The sequence below is a fragment of the Mobula birostris genome, chromosome 3 (genome assembly GCF_030028105.1).
Source record: "Mobula birostris isolate sMobBir1 chromosome 3, sMobBir1.hap1, whole genome shotgun sequence".
NCBI lineage: Eukaryota > Metazoa > Chordata > Chondrichthyes > Myliobatiformes > Myliobatidae > Mobula > Mobula birostris.
In genome coordinates this window covers 208,134,548-208,151,713 of record NC_092372.1, presented here as the reverse complement: position 1 = coordinate 208,151,713, position 17,166 = coordinate 208,134,548, and the positions used below count along the sequence as shown (strand labels likewise).

General features: G+C 43.7%; 1 protein-coding gene across 3 annotated transcripts in view; it reads left to right on the top strand.

The window, feature by feature from the left end:
- Nucleotides 1–8,851: 8,851 nt before the first annotated feature.
- Nucleotides 8,852–17,166, top strand: part of ube3c (ubiquitin protein ligase E3C) — a 152,958-nt gene continuing 144,643 nt past the window's right edge. For all 3 annotated transcript variants that reach the window (XM_072254039.1, XM_072254038.1, XM_072254040.1), the window contains exons 1-2: nt 8,852–8,945; nt 10,455–10,556. In XM_072254039.1, the coding sequence (XP_072110140.1) occupies nt 10,491–10,556 (66 nt within the window). In that variant the 5' untranslated portion in view covers nt 8,852–8,945; nt 10,455–10,490. The remainder of the gene's footprint in view (nt 8,946–10,454; nt 10,557–17,166) is intronic.

Sequence of the window (17,166 nt, the reverse complement as noted above, 5' to 3'; positions counted from 1 at the left end):
GCCCCATCCTTCTAAATTCCTGTGAGTACAGACCCAGAGCTATCAAATGTTCCTCGTATGATAACCTTTTCTTTCCCAGAATCATCCTTGTGCACCTCCTCTGAACCCTCTCCAATGCTAGTACATCTTATCTTCGATGTGGTGCCCAAAACTGTTCACAGTACTCAAGGTGAGGCCTCACCAGTGCCTTATAAAGCCTCAGCATCACATCCCTGCTCTTGAATTCTAGACCTCTTGAAATGAATGCTAACATTGCATTTGCCTTCTTTACCACTGACTCTATCTGCAAATTAACCTTCAGGGTGTTTTGTATAAGGATTCCCAAGTCCCTTTGCATCTCAGATTTTTGGATTTTCTCCCCACTTAGAAAATAGTCTGCACATTTAATTTTACTACCAAAGTGCATGATCACACATCTTTTAACATTGTATTTCATTTTCATTCTCTTGCCCATTCCCCTAATCTGTCCAAGTCCTTCTGCAGCCTACCTGTTTTCTCAACACTACCTGCCCCTCCACCAATCTTCATATCATCTATAAACTTGGCAACGAAGTGATCTAGTCCATCATCTAAATCACTGACACACATCATAAAAAGCTGTCCCAACACCAACCCCAGCAGGAACACCACTTGTCACTGTCAGCCAACCAGAAAAGGATCCTTTTGTTCACACTTGCAGCCACCTACCAATCAGACAATGCTCTAACCATGCCAGTACCTTTCCTGTAACGCCATGGGCTCTTAACTTGGGAATCAGCCTCATATGTGGCATCTTGTCAAAGGCCTTCTGGAAGTCCAAATATGCAACATCCACTGCATCCCCTTTATCTATCCTACTTGTAATCTCCTCAAAGAATTCCAACAGGTTTGTCAGGCAAGATTTTCCCTTAAGGAAACCATGCTGACTTTGTCCTATCTTGTCCTGTGTTGCCAAGTACCCTGTAACCTCATCCTTAGCAACTGACTCCAACAACTTTCCCAACTACTGAGGTCAAGCTAACTGGTCTATAATCTCCTTTCTGTTGCCTTTCTCCTTTCTTAAAGAGTGGAGTGACACTTGCAATTTTCCAGTCCTCTGGCACCATGCCAGAGTCCAATGATTTTTGAAAGATCATTTCTAATGCCACCACAATCTCTAACGATACCTCTTTCAGAACCCTAGGGTGCAGTTCATCTGGTCTGGGAGACTTTTGTACTTTTAGGTCTCTTAGCTTTTTGAGCACTTTCTCCCTTGTAACAGTAACTACACCCACTTCTCTTCCTTCATACACTACAACACCTGGCACACTGCTAGTGTCTTCCACAGTGCAGGTTGTTGTAAAATACTGATTTAGTTCATCTGCCATCTCCTTATCCCCCATTATTATTTCTCCTGCCTCATTTTCTAGCAGTCCTATATTCACTCTCATCTCTCTTTTATTTTTTACATACTTGAAAAAGCTTTTACTATCCACTGTGATATTGTTAACTAGCGTGCTTTCATATTCCATCTTTTCCCTCCTAATGATTCTTCTAGTTGCTCTCTGTAGGTTTTTAAAAACTTCCCAATCCTCTATCTTCCTACTAATTTTTGATTTGTTGTATGCCCTCTCTCAAAATGTCCATCTAAGCTAATCCCACTGGCCTGCATTTGGCCAAAATGGAAAGTGTACATTAAATGTTGTTGTTGTCCCTGTCTGAATTACTTCCTGTGGCAGCTTGTTCATTTAAAGTACTTCAAAGTAAATTTATCATTGAAGTACAGATATGTCATCGTATATTGCACTGAGATTCATTTTCTTGCAGGCATTCATAGTATATGTAAATAAACACATTCGAATCAATGAAAAACTACACACAGCGAAGATGGATAACCAATGTGCAAAAGACAACATATTGTGCAATTATAAAAAAGAAAAAAAAGTAAATAAGTAGGTAATAAATATTGAGAGCACGAGTTGTAGAGTCCTTCAAAGTGAATCCATAGGCTGTGGAATTAGTTCAGTGCTGTGAAGTTATTTACTTTGATTCAAGTGCTTGATAGTTGAGTGGTAATAACTGTTCCTGACCTGGCGGTGTAGATCCTGAGGCTACAGTACTTTCTTCCTTATCACAACAACAAGATGACAGCATGGTCTGGATGGTGGGGTCCTTGATGATGGATACTGCTTTCCTGCAACAGCGCTCCACGTAGATGTGCTCAATGGTGGGGGGGGGGGGGGGGGCGGTTTTACCTGTGATGGACTGGGCCTATCCACTACTTTTGTAGGCTTTTCCATTAACAAGGCACTGGTGTTTCCAGACCAGACTGTAATGCAACCAATTAATATACTCTCCATCACACATCTATAGAAGTTTGTCAAAGTATTAGATGACATACCATATCTTTACAAACCCTAAGATAGTAGAGGCGCTGCCATGCTTTCTTCAGAAAGGCACTTACACGCCGGACCCAGGACAAATCCTCTGAAATCCTGTGTCTATGCCTTGTAATAGCCATTCATTTGTATTAATCCTATCTTGCTGAACTTCATCTGTAGCGTATCAAGTGCCTGATTAGAAACTTCTTAATTGCTGTCAACATTTCTGCTTCCAGTCTTTCTGGCAGTGCATTCCAGATACTCACCAGTGAAGAAAGTCTGCCTTAGTGTCCCACTAAATCTCCTGCCCCTTACCCTAAATTGAGGTCTTCTAATTTAACTTTGAAAAATTTGTTAATTCTGACCTTTCTGAACATCGGAAAGATGGCATTTACCCACTATGTGCCGCCTTTCCTACACTGGGATCCCCTGCTTGTGCGCTCCATGGGAGACTCAACTCTTACACTGCCACTACCTTGGAAAAAGTGCTGGAGTGAGGGAGAAGGGCCGGCGTCCCGGTGAGGCTGAGGCAGCTTTCAAATCGACCGCCGCTCCCTAGCATACTCCTGGTTAACGTTCAGTCCCTGGATAACAAGTTTTGTGAGTTGAGAGCCAGGATCTCCTATCAGCGGGAAACAAAGGAATGCAACGCTTTGTGCTTCCTGGAGACCTGGCTGACGGAGGAGATACTGGATCATTCCATTGAGCACTCTGGGTTCTCCCTGTTACGGGTAGACAGATCGAAAAATCTCAACGGGAAGAGTAAAGGAGGAGGGGTATGCTTCATGGTTAAAAATGCATGTGCTCAAATCTTTTTGTTTCCCAGACCCGGAGTACCTGATGCTGCTGTGCGGACCCTACTAGCTGACTAGGAAGTTCACGGCTGCTATCATCACAAGAGGTGTACATTCCACCACAGGCTGATACTAACCTTGCTCTCAAGGAACTGTACGAGACCATCAACACGCTGCTGACTGCACACCCAGAGGCTGCCTTCATCATCGCGGTGACTTTAATCCATCGTCGCTGACAAAAATCTCTCCGAAGTTTCGTCAGCACATCCAGGTGAGCACTCATGGAAATAACACACATAACCACTGCTACACTCCCTTCTGCAACGCTTACAAAGCTCTCCTTCACCCAGCTTTTGGAAAATCAGATCACTCTTCGATCCTGCTTTTATGACATACAGGCAGAAGCTGAAACAAGAGGCGGCCATAGTTAAAACCTTCCATTGTTGGTCCGACCAATCGGCCTCCATGCTGCAGGACTGTTTCGATGACGTCGACTGGAATGTCTTCCATGATGAGGATGTCTCCAAGTTCACTGATGGAGTTGTGCTTCATCTGGAAGTGCATGGACGATGTTGGTCAGGGTCTTCCACAACCAGAAACCCTGGATCAATAGTTCCATGCGAGCAGCACTCATGGTGCGACATCGAGCTTACATCGCTGGTGATCAACCAGAGCTCAAGAAAAGCAGCTATGATCTGCGCAAAGCTATCACGGCTGTGAAACAACAATATAGGGAGAAGATTGAGTCAAGATTCACAATGAACAGCACATGTGGCGAGGGCTGCCTACCACCGCAGATTTCAAAGCCAAACATTGTGGTGCTGCCAACACTGCAGCCTCTCCCAGATGAGCTCAATCGCTTTTATGCTCGGTTTGAAGTCGCCAACTCTGAGCTTCCGAGGAAAGCCACCGCTACAACCTGCAACTTGGTCATCTCTGAGGCCGAGGTATGCCAACGAATGGACAGTCACAAAGCTGCGGGACCGGACGGCATCCCAGGGTGAGTACTCAGGATGTGCACAACATAACTTTAACATCTGCCGGACGATGCTGAGGATGTTCTACGAGTCTGTGGTGGCCAGTGCTATCATGTTTGCTGTTGTGTGCTGGGGCAGCAGGCTGAGGGTAGCAGACACCAACAGAATCCATAAACTCATTCGTAAGGCCAGTGATGTTGTGGGGATGGAAATGGATGCTCTGACGGTGGTGTCTGAAAAGAGGATGCTGTCTAAGTTGCATGCCATCTTGGACAATGTCTCCCATCCACTACATAATGTACTGGTTGGGCACAGGAGTACATTCAGCCCGAGACTCATTCTACCGAGATGCGACACAGAGTGTCATAGGAAGTCATTCCTGCCTGTGGCCATCAAACTTTACAACCCCTCCCTTGGAGGGTCAGACACCTTGAACCAATAGGCTGGTCCTGGATTTATTTCCTGGCATAATTTACATATTACTATTTAACTATTTATGGTTTTATTACTATTTATTATTTATGGTGCAACTGTAACAAAAACCAATTTCCCCCGGGATCAATAAAGTATGACTATGACTATGACTATGAACTGGCAAGTGTGTTTACTGGTATTTTTAATCTCTCCCACTCCCAGTGTAGAGTGCCTTCCTGCTTCAAATTATCAACCATTGTCCCTGTACCAAAAAACAAGATAACATGCCTGAATGACTGGCGTCCTGTCGCACTCACCTCAATAATAAGCAAATGCTTTGAGAAGCTGGTCAAGGATTACATCGGCAGCTTGCTCCTACCCAAACTGGACCCCCTACAATTTGCCTACCAACACGACCGATCAACAGACGTCACAATAGCCACTGCTCTACACCATCCTTACACATCTGGAGAAGAAAGAAGCTTATGTGAGAATGCTGTTCTTGGACTACAGCTCAGCATTCAACACCATAGTTCTATCCAGGCTCTAAAAGAAGCTCAGAGATTTCGGCCTTGACCCTGCCTTGTGCAGCTGAATCCTGGACTTCCTGTCAGATCGCCAGCAGGTTGTAAGAGTAGGCTCCCTGACCTCCAACCCTCTGACTCTCAATACATGAGTCCCTCAGGGCTGTGTACTAAGTCCCCTCCTTTACTCCCTGTATACCCATGACTGTATCGCCACCCACAGCTCCAATCTGCTCATTAAATTTGCCGATGACACTACATAGATTGGCCTTGTCTCCAACAATAATGAGGTGGCCTACAGGGAAGAAGTCATCTCTCTGACACAAAAGAGCTGGTTGTAGATTACAGGAGGAATGGAGACAGGCTAACCCCTATCGACATCAATGGATCTGGGGTTGAGAGGGTAAACAGCTTCAAGTTCCTCCGCATCCACATCACTGAGGACCTCACATGGTATGTACACACCAGCTGTGTGGTGAAAAAGGCACAACAGTGCCTCTTTCACCTCAGACAGTTGAGGAAGTTTGGTATGGGCCCCCAAATCCTAAGAACTTTCTGCAGGGGCACAAATGAGAGCATCCTGACTGGCTGCATCACTGCCTCGTATGGGAACTGTACCTCCTTTAATCGCAGGACTCTGCAGAGAGTGGTGCGGACAGCCCAGCGCATCTGTGGTTGTGAACTTCCCACGGATCAGGACATTTACAAGGACAGGTGTGTAAAAAGGGCCCATAGGATCATTGGAGACCCAACTCATCCCAACCACGGTCCATTCTAGCTGTTACCATCCGGAAAGTGGTACCGCAGCACAAAAGCCAGGACCAACAGGCTCCGGGACAGCTTCTTCCACCAGGCCATCTGACTGATGAACTCACGCTGATTTGAGTGTACTCTATATTACATTGACAGTTCTATTTATTATATATTATTATAAATTACTATGATTGCACATGGCACATTTAGGTGGAGATGTAACAAAGATTTTTACTCCTCATGTATGTGAAAGATGTAAGAAATAAAGTCAATTCAATAAGGGGAAGATTCCCTGCTACCTATCTATAATGCTCATCACTTTACATGTCTCAGTCATGTCCCCACATAACCACCTCTGTTACAGGGAAAATCAACCAAAACTCTCCATTATCTCCTTCTAAATGGATTACTCTATCCCAGGCAACATCCTGTTGCATCTCCTCTTCACCCTTTATAGCACAATCATTATTTTAAAGTCAGTTGCTTTCTTGTCCCAATAAGGAGACAGTGAGCACATCCTTTAACCCTTTTTTCTCCATCTCTTCCCATGATGGAGGTCAAGGAGAGTGTCTGCTTTGAGCGTACTGCATTGGGGATACAAACAAAGTGACCCGTCAACCGAATATAATCAGTGACAATGCAAAATTTTGTTCAATGTTTTAAAATATCCAGTTTTAAAAAACTCGAAGTGACTGTGTCTCCAAAGCCAATTTGCTCTGGTGGACATTACCCTTCTAAATGCTCCTTGGCTTAATTCTTTTCAGCATTTTGCTGTGCTGCATCCTGCTCAATCATTGGGGTATGAGAGCCAGGGACTGATATTGGTTCACTTATCTTAGTCATAGAGAAGTACAGAAAAGAAAAAGATCCTTTGGTTCATCTAGTCCATGTCAAATCCATTTAGACTGTCTACTCCCATCGCCTTGCACTGGGACCATAGCCCTCCATACCTCTACTATCCATGTACCTATCCAAACTTGTCTTAAACATTGAAATTGAGCTTGCGTGCATCACTTGTGCTGGCAGCTCGTTCCACACTCTCACAAACCTCTGAGTGAATAAGTTTACCCTCATGTTTCCCTTAAACCTCACCTTTCACCCTTAACCCATGACCTCTGGTTGTTGTCACACCCAACCTCAGTGGAAAAAGCCTGCTTGCATTTATCCTACCTATACCTCTCATAATTCTGTATACCTCTATCAAATCTCTTCTCAATCTTCTATGTTCTAAAGAATACAGTCCGAACCTATTCAATCTTTCCATATAACCCAGGTCCTCCAGACCCAGCAACATCCTAGTAAATTTTCTCTGCACTTTTTCAACCTTACTTACATCTTTCCTGTAGGTAAGTGACCAAAACTGTACACAATACTCCAAATTAGGCCTCACCAACGTCTTATACAAATTCCACATAGCATCCCAGCTCCTGTATTCAATACTTTGATTTATGAAGATCAATGTGCCAAAAGCTTTCTTGACAACCCTATCTACCTGTGATGCCACTTTCAACAAAATATAGATCTGTATCTCCAGATCCTTTTGTTCTACCACACTCCTCAGTGCCCAACCATTCACTGAGTAAGACCTACCCTGGTTGGTCCTATCAAGGTGCAAAACCTTGCACTTGTCTGCATTAAGTTCATTCTGCCATTTTTCCAGCTGATGCAGATCTCTCTGCAAGTCATGACAGCCTTCTATGCCCACACCACCACCAAACTTGGTGTCATCTGCAAATTTGCTGATCCAGTTAACCACATTATCACCCAGATCATTGATATAGATGACAAACAACAAAGGAACCAGCAATGATTCCTGTGGCACACCACTAGTAACAGGCCTCCAGTCAGAGAAGCAACCATCTACTACCATTCTCTGGCTTCTCCCACAAAGCCAATGTCTAATCGAATTTGATATCCAATTATTCTGACAGACTCATACAAGCTTTGTACTCTCAAAATTTCATTTTTGAAGGCATCCCACTTAGCAAGCAACACACACACAAAATGCTGGAGGAACTCAGAAGAGCAGGCAGCACCTATGTTAAAGAGTACAGCTGACATTTCGGGCCGAGACCCTTCAGCAGGACCCCTTATCAAGTACACCTTTGCCAGAAAACAGCCTGTCACAATCCACACTTACCAGATCATTTCCGATACCATCAGAATTGACCTTTCTCCAATTTAGAATCTCAACCCACGAACCCGACCTATCTTTTTGCATATTTACTTTGAAACTAATGGCACTGTGGTCACTAGATGCAAAGTCTTCCCCTTCACAAACTTCTGTCTCATTCTCTAATAGCGGATCCAGTTTCTTTCCAGGGCAGTTGGAGGATTTTGCAAAGGTGTCTTTTAAGCGTCTTGAGGTACCTGCTGCAGGTAATCGTGCTCTCAGCATCACATAACATGGCAAATTCGCCACCGGATTGTGCCACATCTAAGGGATGTGGTTTCACAGATCTCCTTTTGATCAGCGGAGCTGCATTCATTCAGTTCATCAAACCTGACCTGCACCTTATAGGTACTGGAAGGCTTGGAATGATTATTTGGTCAGTGATCACATGGTTCTGACCACCCTGACCTTAACCAGTTATCGGTTAAGCTTCTGGCCGACGTAGACTCACAGGATGTTTTATGCCGGAGGTGGAAGGACGGACATCTTCTTGATGGAAATAGTCATTGTCAATTTGTGGCGTTCAAACCTGATTGTTGTCTACTTCCTGCTGCGAACGTACTCCCTCAGCATTGCACCGGGTTTTAGAGTTCCGGTTTGCGACTTGCTCCTGTCCAAACAGCCGGCCGGGTAACTGTTCGGATATTATCACGTGAACGGGAGAGGGGTTATAATCATCTCTCACCGCCCTGGACGGACTGACTGAAGAGGGGAACGCTTCGCAAAACAACAACAAACCCCCACCAAGCCGACGCCCCGAGTCGCCGGCGCAGGGGCGACGGGAGACGAAAACGGGTGTAACGGGCGTGAGGTTGAGCCAATCGCTAACTGCCGGGCTCGCCGCTGCTCGAGATGTTGGGTGTGACTTCCGGCGAGGGAGGCGGGCCCGTTTGGAGCGGGATGACGGCGTGACTGCTTCCGGTTGTGCAGTTTGTGTTTCGGTTGCTGGCGGTCGGTGGCTGGGACGTCAGGTAAAGGAGCCGGGCTGGGAGGAAGGGGAGGTGGGGAGAGGTCCGAGCTTAGACTGGGGCACGGAGGGGGCGGCAGCAGCTCCGGCGAAACCCTTTAACTTGTACTGAATAAAATGCTGCGCGAGACTTTAAAAAAATAAAATGAATATTCTAAAACATTGAACTGACAGGGTCTCCAAAGCCGATTCGTTTTGGTAGATGTTGCTCTTCTGAACGCCCCCTTGTCTTTAATTCTGTTCTGCTTATCACTGTGCTGCGTCCTGCTGAGTCATTTGGAGTGAAGACTAGTAAGAACAGGCTGACAATGCAATGCACTACACGGTCAGGCCTTAGCAACACGGCCTATTCCGAGTTGGACAGCGAGGCTTCTTATTTACTTATAAATCACCGAAAAGCGGTCTCTCTGCTCTTTTAAACCTTAAAGAGTTTAAATCTTTCCAGCTGAGTCCCGTTTTAACAGAACTAGAATTTGGGTGCTCTTGTAATAGATTCCCATCGAAAGACTTACTCCTCAACGCTATGAACACAGTTCATCATGTTCTCGCAAACGATTTAATATGTTGTATACATTTTATAGTTACTTCATTGCAAACAATTGTAAAGATCAATCAGTGTATTTGCTAATCTAGTGAGGATTCTGATCTACCTAACTGATCTTGGATGGTTTTGTATGAATTGCACTCATCTAAAATGCATAGTTTTGCAGCGGAATATTAAACAATTTATTGTTTTCTGTTATGAGGAGCAGGCTGTATTGTGTTGTTCATTGTCACACCTATGGCTTGTTGTTTAGTAGAAAAATTGTACAGGAGAGGGTGCAGAAATTGACGAGTCTCTAGGATGTCAGTGATAGTGTTTCAGCTATGAGGCGAGACTAGATAGGTGGATTTGCTTTTGGAACAGAACGGGTTGGGGGAATGCTGATTCAAAATTGAGCTATTTGGTTAGGGTTGATAATGAGAAAGCTTTTCCTTAATCAAAAAATACAGGATTAAGGGGAGGAGATTGAAGGAAAAGTTTATACCCAGAAGGAAAAGTTTATACCCAGAAGGCAAATGAGATCTGTAATAAGGGGATAATGGAAGGGGTAAATGCTTGGATGAAGTTTTGAAATATTGTGGCATGGAAGTCTACTGGCTGACTACTGGAAAGTGGCATTAGCAGAATAGTACTCATAGCTGCAGGAGCTTGTTGGATCTAAAACCCTGGTTCCATATATAATTCTATGCACAAAAACCTGAAAACACACACTCAATAATTTAGGAACATCTGCTTTCCCTCTGCCATCAGATTTCTGAACAATGGTCTATAAACAGAGCCTCATTATTCCTTTTTCTTTGCAGTAATTATTTATTTTGTAATTTTTGTTGATTTTTTTTTGCACTATACTGTTGCGACAAGCCAGCAGATTTCACTCCTTATAAGTCAATGTTAACCTGATTCTGATTCTTAAATCAGCTGAATCTGAGCTATATTTTGTTTGCTTCATTGAAAATATTTGTTATTTAGGAGCTGTACTTCTACTAGATGGGATAACATACAGACATGTTCAGCTTTGAAGGTGATTTCAAAACACGGCCCAAGGTTTCTCTTGGTGGAGCCAGCAGGAAGGTTGGTAATCAATTATTTTTTTAAAATTTGTGCGTTAAGTGCATTCAATTAGTCATATTTTGTACATGAGGTGTAAAACTTGTGATTGTATAAAACAAGATAAGGAGAACATATAAAGTTAGAAGAAGTCTACTCAACCCCTCTCAGATCTGTCCTTCAAGATGATTATGGCTGATCTTCTCCTGGCCCTTCATCTTCTTGTTTCAGTTCCTGTAGCACTCCACGACAGATCTTTCAACATTTTACCTACTTCCTCTTCAGCTACTCAATAATCTTTATTCCACAACCTTCCTGGGTAGACAATTCCAGAAATTCATCATCCTCTGAGGGAAAAAGTCCCTTTGCTCCTTAGTTTTAAATTATTGCTGCCTTCCCCCCCACCCCTCCACCTCACCTCAACCATTCTTGTAGTTTATTCCAGTTTCTCCCATTAGTGGAAACATCTCAATGTCTACCTTGGTATGTTACCCAAGTTTATATTCCATTAAGATCAACTTTCATTCCTCCAAACTCCAAAGAATATATATTTTTATATCATTTATGTCTGTTTTATCTACTTACATCTTTAATACTGTTTGTGATGGTATTAGAAAGTAAAAGCCTTCATTTTTGTTATAAACATTACATTCTGAAGTACGTAGAACATGGAGCAGTATGACACAGGATCTTTGATCCATGATATCTGTGTTAACCATGGTGCCCAGTCAAGCTAAATGTATCTGCCTCCACTTGATCCATATTTTTCCATTCCATGTACGTTCATGTGCCTTTCTAATTGCATTTTAAACACCACTATTGTGTCTGCATCCACCACTATCCCTAGCAGCGCATTTCAGGCATCTACTACTGTGTAAAGGAAAACTTATTTGCATATTTTCATTAGTTTTTTTCCTTTATTTAAGGCCTCATAGAGAGCAAAATCTTGCACATGTCCAAATTTATGGTTGACACCAAAATTGGCGTGTATTGGACAATGAGGAAGGAGATCAAAACCTTAGCGTGATCGTGACTAGCTGGGAAAATGGGCTGAAAAATGGCAGTTGGAATTTAGTACAGATAAGTGTGAGACGTTACACTTTGGGAGGATAAACCAGGGTAAGACTTGTACAGTGAATGATAGGGATTAGTCTCTGATTTTTAATGAACAATCTATTTGTTAATCATCACTGTGAATTTCATGCCTCCAATAAAGGATGTGGTCATTCCAAAATCCTGCAGCTATTGCCTTTTCAACTGACAAAGGATAGGCATGGGAGATACTGTTGATGTTTGGGAATAGTTGTTATCCCCATGGTGGGCATTGCTGCGTTTCTCATGCTAAATTGCAGCCACATTGTGCTGTTGGTGGAAGTGATTAGTGCTTCAGATGATTGGTAGAATGAGACTTATGCAGGCATCCTGAGTAATGTTGTTATTGTACTCATCCAGGCAAGTGGAGAAAATTCCACCACACTCCTGTTACATACCCTGGTGAAAGATTAAAACTCTGGGGTGTTTTTGCAGTAGCACCATTATCATCTTTTTTTGCCACCTTGGATGTGAAACTAATTTGCTTCCACTCCAGTGTTTGGCTTCACCTCAGAAACCAATGTGGAATATGTAGAATCTGCTGCAGGCAAGAATGATTGGAGGTAGTGTAGTCAGTCTGAGCTTCTGAAGGTGTTCTGTGTTACCAAAGAGATTTGGAGTTCTCTATGCCTGATGCTCCTTTAGTACTTTAATCAGTTACGTGTTCAGGATTCCAATGAGTCGTATAAGACATTACATTTTTCAAGGAGGCCCTGAGAACATCCTTGAAATGTTTCCTCTATTCTTTTGACAATTCCTGTCTGTGATTTGCTGCATGATACCTAGTCTCTGACCTGCTGTTGTAGCCATGGTATTGGTGTGGCTGGACCAACTAAGTCTTGGATCATTGGTGTATCTTAATGGGTTAGTTGTGGGGATTTATCAGTGATACATTACTACATCATAGTACAGGGGCTTTAGTACACAATGTTGTGCTGACCTTTTAACATACTCTGAGATCAAGCTAACTCTTCCCTCCTACACAGCCCTCCGTTTTTCTATCATCCATGTCTGAGTTTCTTAAAAGTCCCTAACGAATTTGCCTCTACCACCACCCCTGACAGGGCATTCCACGCACACACCATTCTCTGTGTAAGGAACCTACCTTTGACATTTGCTCTGTATTTTCCTCCAGTCATCGTATAAAATTATTCCTCCTTGTATTAGCCAGTACTGCCCTGGTGGGAAAGTCTCTGCTTATCTACTCAATCTATGCCCTTATCGTCTTGTACACCTCTATCTAGTCACCTCTCATTTTTCTTCGCTCTAAAGAGATAAGACCTAGCTCCCTCAATCTGTCCTCAGGTAATGTAGATAAACATTAATGGAAAGTGGTTAGACCCTTGTTGCTGATTGTTGCCTTTGTGTCTGTTGCCCACATCATGGTGTTGAATTTTATGCAGTAACTCCTTCCTTAATCTTGTCTGAATTAAGTCTATTATTGTGCCGTCATCAATGAATGCCCCTATGTATTACCTTGCATTCCAAACAGGCATTGCATTGATTAGTTGATCCTGGCTTGTTCAGTTTCATAAACTTATTTTTAATGTTTCATGGCATATGGTTATTGATCTTTTCCAGCTGCATTTCTGTATTTCTAGAAAGTGAGAGATGGTCCAAAAATTGCTCAGTAAAATTGTAGATCTGCAATCTATTGCATTTTGCAATTTATTTTCCTCCTAATCTTAATACTATAGAAATGTACTATACAATAAATATGAGGACCTCCACTGGCTGGGGATGACCATGGTTATTGTGTCATAACTGCCTACATGATACACAAGTCAGTACGCAAGCTAGGACGTGGAGGGCAAGCTGGTCCCAACGTATCAGGCTCCCCCTCTCCATGCAGCTAATGAACCAAAGGAATGGCAGAGACTGATACAGTTTGGCACCGGTGGTGTCGCAGGAGTTGCCAGTCAGTGTTGAACTCAGTGTAGGACTGTCTTAGGGACTTCAGCTCTCCATTTCCTCCTCAGGGTTTACTCCCAAAACATTCGTCATGGGTGGATATAGCTGCAAGGCAGCGGAGGTTTGGGATCAGAGTTTCCCTTCTAGATTAGCTGCCAATCATGGCGGAGGAGCAGCTGGTTTTAAGGCACCAGTAATCTGCCTTTGTCCCTTCTCCTGTCAGTAGAAACAGCTCTGCCAGGTTTAGTAACTAAGCCACATGTGAAGGCCAGGAGCTGGACTTGATTGTCAGAAGCAATATGCGATGCATGCCATTGGGAGCATTTAATAGGTAGTGGGAGCCCCAGCCTCACTACCCCACCCACCCCAGTTTTAACAACCTTAAGGAACAATAAGCAATCACAGAAAATTGACTTCACACAAGGGCATTTGGCATCTTATGCCCATGCTGATTGGAAAAAGTGTGATCTGACCTAATCCAATCCTAAACTCTAGCCCTATATTCTGTTTCTCTGTCTTACTTTAACTTGTTCATGAGACGTGGATTTCACTGGCACATTGCAATTTTGTTTTACCATCTCTCCATCTGTTGAAGCAAGAGATAATCACATGGGTGAGTCCAGTGTGTAGGAACTTCTCAGGAAAGATGATGAGTGTGTGGGACTTCTTTTTATTGTAGAGTTATGTTGAGGCAAAATCAGTGAGTGTATTTTAAAAAAAAGATAACTTTTTCAAAAGATGGGGGTATTGAAAACTATCACAAGAGGAAATGAGGCTTTAGGCAGATCAGCCATGGTCAGTTTGAATGGTAGGGTAATTGATTTAGTACCGTCGCATGTACCGAGATACAGTGACAGGCTTTACAAAATGGAAGGATAGTTACAGAGAAACTGCAGTAGGCAGACAGGACAACAGCTGTGATGAAGTAGATTGAAAGATCAAGAGTTCATCTTTGGTATGAAGTTCGTTCAAGAATCTGATAACAATGGGACGGAAGCTGTCCTTGAGCCTGGTGTTCTTAAGCTTTTGTATTTTCTGCTCATCGGGGTTGGGGGGAGGAAGTGGTGGAAGTAGAATGATCGAGGTAGCAGGGGCTATGTTGGCAGCTTTCCTGAAGCTGAGGAAGTGCAGTCAGTTAATGGAGTTTGTATGAAGGAGGCAATGGAAGGAAGAATGGCAACGCACACAAAATGCCGAGGAACTCAGCAGGCCAGGCAACATCTACAGAAAAGAGTACTGTCGATGTTTCGGGTTGAGACCCTTCAGCAGGACTGGAGAAAAAAAAGCTGAGGAATAGATTTAAAAGATGGGGGGAGGGGAGAGAGAAGCACAAGCTGATAGGTGAAACCTGCAGGGAGAGGGATGAAGTAAAGAGCTGAGAAGTTGATTGGTGAAAGAGATACAGGGCTGGAGAAGGTCATGGAAGAAAGGAAAGGGAGGAGGAGCAGCAGAGGGAGGCGATGGGTAGGAAAGGAGATAAGGTGAGAGAGGGAAAAGGGGATGGGGAATGGTGAAGGAGAGGGGGGCGGAGGCATTGCAGAAGTTGAAGAAATCGATGTTCATGCCATCAGGTTGGAGGCTACCTAGACGGAATATAAGATGTTGTTACTCCAACTTAAGTGTGGCCTCATCACGACAGTGGAGGAGGCCATGGATAGACATTTCGGAATGGGAAGTGGAAGTAAAATAGCTGACCACTGGGAGATCCGGCTTTTTCAGGCGGACGGAGTATAGGTGTTTGGCAGAGCAATCTCCCAATCTATGTTGGGTCTCACCAATATACAGGAGGCTGCACCAGACACAGTATATGACCCCAACAGACTCACAGGTGGGAATCCTCCTCCCAGCCTGTTACTTGTAAAAAATCTCTCAATTCCTCCATCTCCGCTGCATCTGCTCTCAAGATGAGGCTTTTCATTCCAGAACGAAGGAGATGTCCTCCTCCTTCAAAGAAAGGGGCTTCCCTTCCTTCACCATCAACGCTGCCCTCCAATGCATCTCTTCCATTTCATACACGTCTGCTCTCAACCCATTCTTCCACCACCCTATCAGGGATAGGGTTCCTGTTGTCCTCACCTACCACCCCACCAGCCTCCACGTCCAGTACATAATTCTCCGCAACTTCTGCCATCTCCAACGGGATCCCACCACCAAGCACACCTCACCCTTCCCCCACCTCCACACTTTCTGCTTACTGCAGGGATTGCTCCCTATGTGACTCCCTCGTCCATTCATCCCTCCCGACTGATCTCCCTCCTGGCACTTATCCTTGTAAGTGGAACAAGTGCTGCACCTGCCCCTACACTTCCTCCCTCACCACCATTCAAGGCCCCAAACAGTCCTTCCAGGTGATGCAACGCTTCACCTGTGAGTCTGTTGGGGTCATATACTGTGTCCGATGCTCCCGGTGTGGCCTCCTGTATATCGGTGCGACCTGATGTACAAACGTAGATTGGGAGACTACTTTGCCAAGCATCTATGCTCCATCCGCCAGAAAAAGCGGGATCTCCCAGAGGCCACCCATTTTAATTCTACTTCCCATTCCCATTCCGATATGTCTATCCATAGCGTCCTCCACTGTCATGATAAGGCCACACTTAGGTTAGAGGAATAACACCTTTTCCCTCTTTCACCTTATCTCCTTGCCCACCTATCGCCTCCCTCTGGTGCTCCTCCCCCCTTTTCTTTCTTCCATGACCTTCTGTTCTCTTCTCTCAGACTTCCCCTTCTCCAGCCCTGTATCTCTTTCACCAATCAACTTCCCAGCTCTTTAATTCATCCCTCCCCCTTCAGATTTCACTTATCACCTTATGTTTCTCTCTCCCTTCTGCCACCTTTTAAATCTACTCCTCAGCGTTTTTTCTCAGTCCTTCTGAAGGGTCTTGGCCTGAAACATTGACTGTACTCTTTTCTGTAGATACTGTGTTTGTGGAAGGAAAAGTGGCTTAATTTTGATGTAATTTTCGTATGTGTAGTCTTGTATATGCCAAACTAAGGAAGGCTGGCATAATTTTCTCCTTGCATGACACAAATAAGTAAGATGGGATTTCATAACAATCTAGGAATCCCATGGATGCATGTTTGAGCCAAAGGCATCTGACTTGATAACTGTGTTTTCAAAATTAATTACTTGAATTTAAATATATTTACCAATAAAATTCAAACCCATCTCTGGAATGAGTGGGTTCAGTTGATTACTTTTCCTTTTGCATGGCAACGTAGTGTAATGGTTAGCATGACACTATTATAGTAACAGCTGTAAGATTGGGGTTCAATTTCCACCACTGTCTATAAGCAGTTTGTATGTCCTCCATAATGACCGTGTGGGTTTCCTCTGGGTGCTCCAGTTTCCTCCCACATTCTGAAGTTGGACATGCTTTGTGGGTTCCAGAAGTGTGACGACACTGCGGGCAGCTCGGCACGATGCTTGCTGATTTTATTTGATGCAAGTTATGCAATTCACTGTATATTTCAATGTGCATGTGACAAATTCAGGTAATCTTTATAAATTTAACCACTGTACTATTGAACCTTTTTGATTTATACTACTGTTGTTTATTTGTGTAGGGCTGTTGGTTATTCAGATACCACATTATTGTATTCAATCATTTTGAATCATAAAATGATTGAA